General features: G+C 37.3%; 5 protein-coding genes across 5 annotated transcripts; all 5 read left to right on the top strand.

The window, feature by feature from the left end:
- Window positions 1-632: 632 nt before the first annotated feature.
- EIN_492700 (hypothetical protein) lies at window positions 633-1,199 on the top strand (the record flags this gene model as incomplete). Its single annotated transcript, XM_004255724.1, has 1 exon — window positions 633-1,199. One exon carries the CDS (start codon window positions 633-635, stop codon window positions 1,197-1,199), a length of 567 nt encoding a protein of 188 aa, XP_004255772.1.
- Window positions 1,200-1,286: 87 nt separating this feature from the next.
- On the top strand, window positions 1,287-2,459 carry EIN_492690 (hypothetical protein; the record flags this gene model as incomplete). The annotated part of the gene is made up of 2 exons (XM_004255723.1): window positions 1,287-2,078; window positions 2,133-2,459. The coding sequence occupies 2 exons, from the start codon at window positions 1,287-1,289 to the stop codon at window positions 2,457-2,459; spliced, it is 1,119 nt and encodes a 372-aa protein (XP_004255771.1).
- A 216-nt stretch (window positions 2,460-2,675) lies between these two features.
- On the top strand, window positions 2,676-3,401 carry EIN_492680 (hypothetical protein; the record flags this gene model as incomplete). Its single annotated transcript, XM_004255722.1, has 1 exon — window positions 2,676-3,401. The coding sequence occupies one exon, from the start codon at window positions 2,676-2,678 to the stop codon at window positions 3,399-3,401; it is 726 nt and encodes a 241-aa protein (XP_004255770.1).
- Window positions 3,402-7,066: 3,665 nt separating this feature from the next.
- Window positions 7,067-8,822, top strand: EIN_492670 (rap GTPase-activating protein, putative; the record flags this gene model as incomplete). The annotated part of the gene is made up of 2 exons (XM_004255721.1): window positions 7,067-8,573; window positions 8,710-8,822. 2 exons carry the CDS (start codon window positions 7,067-7,069, stop codon window positions 8,820-8,822), a joined length of 1,620 nt encoding a protein of 539 aa, XP_004255769.1.
- A 52-nt stretch (window positions 8,823-8,874) lies between these two features.
- On the top strand, window positions 8,875-9,878 carry EIN_492660 (zinc finger protein DHHC domain containing protein, putative; the record flags this gene model as incomplete). Its single annotated transcript, XM_004255720.1, has 2 exons — window positions 8,875-9,358; window positions 9,409-9,878. The coding sequence occupies 2 exons, from the start codon at window positions 8,875-8,877 to the stop codon at window positions 9,876-9,878; spliced, it is 954 nt and encodes a 317-aa protein (XP_004255768.1).
- Between the last annotated feature and the right edge of the window lie 111 nt (window positions 9,879-9,989).

The following is a 9,989-nucleotide window of genomic DNA, read 5'->3' as shown; positions in this document are numbered from 1 at the left end:
AACAAAAGGAGATGCAGAAAAGAGCGAAGAGCATCTCGAATGAGAAGAGAGCGCGGAAAGAAGAGCAAGAGAGCAAAACAAGAAGAGGCAACCAGAAAGAAAATAGAAGAAGAGAACAAACGACGTGATGAGATGAAGAGAAACGAAAGGCGTACGAAGAACACAAGCGAAGAAAAGAAGAGCGTCGTCGTCTCAAAACAGAAGCGGAGCAGAAAAAGGCGATGGAAGAGAAAAAGAAAAAGGAGCAAATGGAGTCGAAAATAGCTTCTTTGGGCGCAGTCGATCAAGTCAACTTTACTAATTCGGAGAAAGAGTTACTTGGCTTGGACTAACTGTGTGTTTTTTTATTCGAGTTATCTGGATTATATCGGCAATACAATGAACTGTATTTACAGATATACGGCGTTAATATAATCCGGTATAATAAGTGAAAAATCAACTAATAAAATATAGTAATATATACTATACAAAATCAATACTAAAAGAAATTAATAAATTTATTATATATATATTATACTGGAATGACCAGTCATTTGCTCGAATGTTATATTACTAATAATATAATAATTAATAAGTAATAGGAAAATATTTTGCAAAGTCATTTAATTGTTAGTTCACACCCCAAAAATTGAATGGAAAGGTCATCAAAGAATTTGTACCTCCCATCGAAACCTTTTGCTTTTCCCATTCCTCATTATCCACTACATTTAGAGTCGAAAGAATCAAAAAAGAAAGAAACAACTAAACCAAAGAAACACCGCGACGTCCGTTTGCGAGAAATCACTTTTGCTACTATAATAATCCCGTCACACCGTGTCGCGCAAAACCCTAAAGAGGTCCGTTTAAAGTCGATGAGTCTCACGCTTGACCAAATGAAACAAAACGTCGAGTGTCCACGTAGCCCAGATGACAAAGAGAAAAGTGCTGCTTTACTTGCACAGATTGCAAAAGAGCCACTTCCGGTCACACAGTATCGCAGATATCAGATCTTGGCTATTAAACAACGATTTCCTGAAGCGAGTGAAAGGTGTATAGGTAATTTATTTGGATGTGCTGGTGGCGCTATTAACGATCATTTACATCGAGCCGTAAAGGAGGCGTCTTCGGGAAGACAAATCGCAGGGAGGAAAAAAAGCTCTAGCGACGCAAACGAAACAACAGAACCAAATGCATCACATGGATCTCACTTGTGTTTCTAATTAATTAATTAATTTGTTATGTAATAAGTTAATAATTCATTAATGGTTTGATATCTCTTATCACTCAAATCTCAAAAAAGACACAGAATGGACAAGAGAGTGACAAGTCTCGTCATCGTGGCTACTCTAATGCTGTTGATGGTGCCATTGGTTCTCTTTCTTTTGGGAAAGGACAGATACAGCTTCACCATAACACAAATGGATATTCCCAACGATACACAACTCAACTTCTTCTCCAAAAATAGTCGCGCGTGTGAGGAACTCAAAAAGATTGGAAAGAGTGAAAGATTTTCAGTTCATTGCAACGGAGTTGTTGACGCTCCACTTCCCGGCAATTACAACATCGTTTTTAATGAAGAAACGTTGTCACCAATGCTCCACGTAGACTCGACAAGAACTTTAGTGTTCGACTCAAATAAAGTCGATGTGTTGCTGCGATTACTCCAAAAAATGTTTCCGGTATATCAGCCCAAAGTCATTCACTCGAGGGAGGTCAACAATTGGTGTTTTACGATGTCTTCGAACACTCAAATTGAACAAGGCAACATCACTAAAGTGATTCAAAAGCTTCAAGAATTTTTCCCACTTCATTACCGATTCTCCGAATTGACAGACAAGCAACACTCATCCGAGCTTGAATACCCCGACATGAATTGTCTCTACAGATTCTCATTAGAACTTTCGAATGAACAAAGTGATCTTGAGATTGAGAATTATAAAGGGAAAGGACCACTGAATGAGCCTGAAAAGAGTTTGATTGGGTATTTCCGATATATCTTCGAAATCCCAAGTCTTTCGGGCGAGACGGTCACTCTCAACTACAGCAAATCGTCTGGATTTCTGAGTTTCGAGATGGACAATATATTGCGCCAGCTCTCCGTTTGTTTATATTGGAATTGGTGGCGTTCCGTCATGAGGAAAAATGACAAGTAGATTGAACAAGTGACAACCTCTATCTCACTCATCAAATCATTTGTGGAGATTACAAGCGAGGAAAAGTTTGTGCCAATACCTCAAAGTTTGGCAGTTAAGGCGAGTGATGTGTCGGAACGAGTGGCACGGATAACAGCGGAAAAAGACTTGAAAACCAAATTTGAGTTGTCCCAAGAGTTGGTCAAAGACGCACACTCCGTCGCTTACTCTGAGGATTTCTTCGCAATTCTTTTCTTCCCCATTGAACACAAAATAGCCTGCTTACTCCCACTTTTCGGCCCAGTTACTCTTCTTTTTGCAAAGACATTGTTCCAGACTTATACTTAATTCTTTGTTATAAAATTTGGTTAATAACGTTACTCCATGAAGGTTTTTTTGTTTTAATATAAAAATGAATACGAATAAAGTATTAGTAAAATAAACTATTTATCAATCAATTCATCACACCAAAACAAAAGAGACGAAACAGATTGAATCTCGTGTTGTCTCATTAGTATTGGAGGAACGAAAGATACTTAAGGGAGTAAAAAAAAGGAGAGGCAAATGCAAAACAGTTGTTACAAAGACGCGCCGAACGAAGAGATCGATTACCGGATTTTCTCGCCGAACGAGTCTTCGTTGCTACTATCTTTACTTGAAGCAGACAAAGATATTGATGTGACTAAGAAACCAAACAAGACAAGCTCTAAAAAGAAGATTAACAACTATAATACGATCGAACCTATAGAACAAAACAATAAGAAAAAATATACAGAAGAAGATAAGAGAAGAGACATCTCAGAAATAAATCGACAATTCACAAACGCGCTCAAAGGACTCAACATCTTAGTGAACAACGCTTACCACAACTGGAGAAAGGCTGTGGAATGCAACGAGCCCGGGACAGAAGCTGCACGGGAGTGGGAGTTACTCAGTGAACAATACAAAGCAGCAAAAATCGAAGCCGCAGATGAGATCTTTCGGTTGGTGCAAAATCTTTTTGCGAGGATATACGATTTCGACGGAGTGGATTTGCATGGACAAGGAATTAAAAGTGGGTGTTTCGAACACATTGTGTTGCAACAAATTGAAGAAGCCGAGGACGTCAATAAGACTAGTATCGTGTTCGATGTTGGCGACGAAAATGACGGAGATTGGCATTTCTTGGCAATCACAACGTTGAGAGACATACTTCAAAAACAAAACTTGGACTACTCAGAAGACAACAAAGGACATTTTGTGACTGTTTTTCTGGAAGAATATCAAAACAACGTTGAAAGTTGGGAATAAATGATTGTAATTATAATGGCATTTTTAATTTACAAAAAATAAATTTTTATAATTTATTAATAAAAAAATATTAAATATATAGTTTCATGTATTATATTGAATGGTACAGTGAAATTACACCAACAAGTCAATTACATCAGTCGACCTCCTCAATCTTCGGCCCCTTTGTGTCGCTCTTCTTTGCGCCCTGCTGTTGTGCACCAGGCATACCACCTTGTGGCATACCGCCTGGCATGTTACCAGCTGCTGCATTCTGTTGATACATTTTAGTGAAGATGGGCTGGATCTTCGCCTCAGCTTCTTTCTGTTTCTGTGTGTATTCATCTTTTGATGCCGATTGGTTCTTGTCGAGCCAGTCGAGTGTCTCCTTGATAGTTGCTTCGATTGCCGCCTTGTCGTCTGGTGAGAGCTTTGCTGCAATTTGCTCGTTGAGTGTGTTTTTCATCGAGTAGCAGAAGTTCTCAAGTCCATTCTTTGCTTCAACAAGCTCCTTCATCTTGTCGTCCTCCGCCTTGAACTTCTCTGCGTCTGCAACCATCTTGTCGATCTGCTCCTTTGAGAGTCTTCCCTTGTCGTTTGTAATTGTGATCTTGTTCTTCTTTCCTGTTGTCTTGTCTTCAGCTGACACATTCAGAATCCCATTTGCATCGATGTCAAATGTGACTTCGACTTGTGGGACACCACGTGGTGCGGGTGGGATGCCACTCAACTCAAACTTGCCAAGCAGGTTGCAGTGTGATGTCATGGATGCCTCACCTTCAAAGACTTGGATGAGCACGCCTGGCTGGTTGTCTGCATATGTTGAGAAGATCTGTGACTTCTTTGCTGGTATTGTCGAGTTACGTGGTATCAGTGCCGTCATCACACCGCCCGCTGTCTCAATCCCAAGTGTCAACGGCGCAACGTCAAGCAGCAACACGTCTTCTGTTGCCTTTCCACCATTTCCAGTCAGAATGGCAGCCTGCACAGCAGCACCATAAGCAACAGCCTCGTCTGGGTTCATGCTCTTGTTGATCTCCTTCCCATTGAAGAAGTCTTGTAATATTTGCACTACCTTTGGAATACGAGTTGATCCGCCAATCAACACAACATCGTCAATGCTTCCTTTGTCCAGTTTTGCGTCTTCAAGCACCTTCTCGACGGGTGCGATTGTTGACTTGAAGAGGTCGATGTTGAGTTCTTCAAAACGCGCTCTTGTAATTGATGTGTAGAAGTCGATTCCTTCATACAACTGGTCGACTTCGATGTTTGCTGTTGCTGCCGATGACAGTGTTCGCTTTGCCCTTTCACATGATGTTCTGAGTCTTCTGACTGCTCGTGCATTGCCTGAAATGTCTTTCTTGTACTTTCTCTTGAACTCGGCAATGAAGTGGTTGACCATTCTGTTATCAAAGTCTTCGCCACCAAGGTGTGTGTTGCCGTTTGTTGCCTTCACTTCAAAGACTCCATCGTCAATAGCAAGAAGTGAGACATCAAATGTTCCACCACCAAGATCAAAGATCAAGACGTTCTTTTCTCTCTCTGTCTTCTTGTCAAGTCCATATGCTATTGCTGCTGCTGTTGGCTCATTGATGATTCTGAGCACATTGATGCCTGCAATTGTGCCTGCATCCTTTGTTGCCTGTCGCTGTGAGTCATTGAAATAGGCTGGACATGTGATGACTGCGTTGTTGACTTTCCCACCAACAAACGCCTCTGCTGTCTCCTTCATCTTTGTCAGCACCATCGAACTGATCTCCTCTGGTGTGAACTTCTTTGTCTCTCCCTTGTACTCCACCTGAATCAATGGCTTGTCATTGCCATCATTGACAACAGTGAATGACCAGTGCTTCATATCCTCTTGTATTGCTGGATCACTGAATCGTCTTCCAATCAGTCTCTTTGCATCAAAGACGGTATTCTTCACATTCATCGCAATCTGGTTCTTTGCTGCATCACCAATCAGCCTCTCACTGTCTGTGAAGGCAACATACGATGGCGTTGTTCTGTTGCCCTGATCATTTGCAATGATCTCAACTCTGTCGTTTTGCCAGATACCGACACAGGAGTATGTTGTCCCAAGGTCAATACCAACTGCGGTTCCTTTGTTTGCACTCATTTGATGAATTATTCAAAATCCAACACCATTTTATACGTCTTGCCGCCACGTCTCAGTTATTATTGTCAAACACTCAATTGCATCTCCCGCATCTGTGGCTTTATTTTGTCTGCAAACCCATTTTCAATTTCAAAATGTGGTGTTGACGTGGAAGACACGTAATTTCTATTTTTGGCAACACTTCTTTGAATTATTTTTATTTTTTATTATTAAAAATATTATGTTCAATTATTAGATAATTAAAAGTTATATAGTATGACAAATTTGATTTAAACGACAAGTTTGGGTTAAATGGTAAAAATTATAATTCAACAATAATAAATTTTGAACTATAACCTGAATAAATTAATTAATTGCTTTTTTAATCAAGTTTATATAAAATTTTGAATAATAAAAAGCAAGTCAAAAACCCAAACACACTACATAAAGAATAAGAAAGCTATGAACAAGTAAAGATATTAATAAACTATCACATGATCATAATCATCATCAACATTTTAATGTGAACATAAACAATAAAGTTTTATTAAGATTTGACGAATAAAGTAACCACAATAGTTCAAATTCAATTCAATTATAAATACAGTCTGACTTCTCCAGAGTGTGTAATTATTATTTTTGTTGTTCTCTATTATTTGGGCAGTTCTTGAGAACAAACCCGAATATAACATAGGCCCACTCTTTATTAAGTGGGTATACGTTTCACTTGCCATAATCAAGCGGAGGTTCTTAAAATCCCACTCTTGGGAGGTTTGGCAATATTTCCTTTCGTTGAATTCGTTTTTATGTGTATTATTTGGTTTATAGTTAAAAACAGTATTTTTCCATCACGATAGGAAATACTGCTAATTTATCAAATTAAAATAAATATAAAGTAACACAAACGTTTCCGAATGAGGCGGCACATGTTTTGGCGGGTTTGAACTCAACGAGACAAACACATTGAAATATACAAAACAATACTTAACATGTGTCGTGGTTTTATTTTTCAAGATCAGAGTGTGACATAAAACAATAGAATTAATAATAATTTAAATATTATTCTATTTAACCATCATATCTATTTTCTAGTTTAACCCACTGTTTACTATTATAATTATTTTTTAAACCATTAAAGTGAACCATTTAAGGTAAACTTGTCTAACAGTATGATGATTATAATTTGAATTAAAAAAATAATAAATTTCAAAAAGTTGAAATATTTAATTGTTTTGACAAAATCAAAACTACTTTTATTACAAAGTGTATTTTTAGTAACAATTTAATTATAATTAAAAATGTTTTCTATTTTCTTTTTTTTCTTTTATTAACTTAATTTTTTTATTATTACATAGATAGAGCAATATATATTACTCATTTAAAATATAACACAAACAAAAAATTGTGTTATGATATTTTTACAGAGTGACATTATTTCCCACTTGATAATAACCATTTTGTATTAATATAACAATTAAATATAAACAATATTATAAAAATTGAGTTTGTTTTCCGACTCGGTAAAAAGACTTTTTTTTCCAATAACAACCAAAAAGTGCTTTGTTGATGAAAACTGCTATATTCAGACATGTCCAAAAAGACTGGGAAGAAAACGGTTTTTCCAAATTTTTCGTTGTTCAAATCCAAGTCACCCGCCCCTTTTTCTAATACTATACCAACCACAGTCGAGGCTCGCTCTAAGACCCCAAATGTTGAAAGCAATTCTCCACACGTGTCTCCAGAAAAGTCACAATCCAAAGGCCCAACCCCGGTCCCATCACCCCGTAAGCGACATTTGTTTAGTCGAGGAAATCAAACCCGACGATCGTTTTGTGCTTTTGAAGAAAAGAATGACCCGACAGGGGATTCCGACATGATGATGCTATTTGCATTGAAAGACTTGATTGGTGTTGGTTCGACTGATGCGGAGAAGATGAGGAGTGCCATGCTTCAAATTAAGTTGATGTTTGAGCACCCGAGTGACCCCTTAGTGTTCACTGCAGTACGCGATGTAGTGAGACCAAACAAGCGGTTTATAACAAAAGAGTCATTATATTATATTATAATGGACTCTGTCAATTCCGAATTGGGCAAAATATATGACTGTTGGTCGAGTTTGGCACTTCCATTAGAAGTCTGGACAACCAAATTTTCGAGTTACAACATCACGGAGACTTGTGTGTGTGAAGGGTTGTTCCATATTGAAAGTGATGGACGTTCTGTGTCACATTTAACGGATTTGGATCAATACGAAATCGTTAATAGAGAGGCAGACTTCACATTCTTTAAACAGTTCTTTTACACGAATCCACTGTCGAAGTACTACGTCTATAAGAACTCGGCTACTATCTTGTGTTATCAAGAAACAAACTCGTTGTATTACGTCATGTCATTCAAAGCTAATGGCCTTCACCGATTTGTACTTTCGATGGAACTGTCCCCAGTCAAGTGGTACTCAACAAAAACTCAAACAACAGAGAAGCCCATCAGAATCAAAACAAATCAAACACTTCTCGACCAAATGGTTCGTTTAGAGAGTCAAATGATAGTCAAAACATACAAAATCGGCGTGTTGTATAGCACACCTGGACAACAGAATGAAGATGAGATGTATGCAAACACTCAATGCTCCGATGCGTTTTGGAAGTTTATGGATTTGATAGCAGTGAAGAAGGAGCAAAAGAATTGGGGAAGGTTTTGTGGGGGGTTAGATAACACTAGTGGGACGACGGGAGAATACTTCTACTTCACGGTGATGGACAATTATTTATACGAAATAGTATATCACGTTGCCCCACTACTCCCAGACAACAAAACCACACAAAAGCTCGAAAGAAAAAGACATGTTGGCAATGATGTAGTCGTTGTTGTGTTCAAAGAGATGAGTGACAGTACTGATACATTCAACCCAAATTCCATATCGTCACACTTAAATCATATATTTATAGTCGTCACACCTGAGAAGAATGATGCTACAAATGAACGGTATAAGATCAACGTTGTTTGTAAAGAAGCTGTAGTACCGTTCCCACCATTTTTAAAAGACAGGTGGTATCCACACAACGAAACCACAAAGAATTTCATTTCAAAAAAGAGTTTGTTGAAAAAGAATAGTAATAATATAATAATAATATAGTATATAATTATTCTAATATAATATAATAATATAAATAATTTAATACTATAATATAATAATAATATACTATTTCTATTGAAAGAACTCATATTCAGTTGTAAATGGAGAGAGGACTTGTATGTTATGTGGGGTGTTTGTAAACAACTCGGTCCGGTCCACAGAAAGAATGATCGGACATATCATCAATTCCTCATTAAGTTCTGAATAAGTCAGTATTGTGTTTGAACTTGATATTTTGGACTATTTAAATCATTGTTTGTATGACAGACCAAGGCGTTTATAACACTCAAGAAAACAACGAAACTGGAATGCTTGTTGGCGAGAATAATTTAGCCCCTTTTGTTAATAATGAGAATCGTCACAACGAAAGAAGAAGATGGGGATTTAACAAGAGACGTCGACCACATTTGACCCCCGAACAAGTGAGGCGAGAGAATCTAATTTCCCGTGTTGCGATTAATATGTCGATTGTATTTAGCTTTTTTGTCTCGACGACGGTGATGATTGCTATTGGCATATTTTACTGGGAGATCTCAATAGTGTGTGCATTGGTGGTGTATCCCCTCTATATTGTAGTGACTGTCTCTTACAATAGATGCGTCTTTGAGAAAAGTAAATTATATGTACCATTGGATCATCATGTAGAAGGCGAACCTTTGTGTGACGTTTGTAATTGCACGAAGCCGGAACGTGCGCATCATTGCTCGAAGTGTGGGAGATGTGTTTTAAAACTCGATCATCACTGTTTGTTGATTACTATCTTTCTTTATTAATAATATAAGAGTAATGAATAGGCCCGTTTGTTGGGAGTTGTATTGGATATGGTAATCAAAAGTTCTTTTACTTAACTCTAATGTACTGTTTCATATTAATGGTATGCAATATCATCATATCTTTTGTGTCAATCACTTTGTTTACAATCTATTTCATTCAAACGAAGGAAATTAATTACTTCTGTATTTGTTATATACCAACTTTTGTGAACTTCATCTTCTCGATGGCATTTCTCGCACCATCGACACCAATGCTCTTCCAACAAACATTCAGAATTATGGCAAATATAAGCGGAATTGAGAAGAAACAATTACAAGACCAACTTCGAAACATTAAAGACATTCAACAAACAAAATACTTTCTGGGGTATTCAAGAAATATGAGAAGCGTCTTTGGAAACAACTGGTTGTTGGCTATACTGCCAGTTTATACCACCTTGGGAGATGGTATGAACTATGACTTTAACACAACTCAACTAAATCCTATTTGATTTCAGTTCATTTTCTATATTATAAATATATTATAAATATTATAATAAAATATATTAATATAAAAGATAAAGAAAGTAATACATATTAGTTAACAGAATACATCGAAGAGC

Source organism: Entamoeba invadens, assembly GCF_000330505.1.
Source record: "Entamoeba invadens IP1 unplaced genomic scaffold scaff_1105074726209, whole genome shotgun sequence".
In the NCBI taxonomy this organism is placed as follows: Eukaryota; Evosea; order Mastigamoebida; family Endamoebidae; genus Entamoeba; species Entamoeba invadens.
Note: the sequence above shows the minus strand (reverse complement) of the source record. Positions and strands in the feature narration are given on the sequence as shown.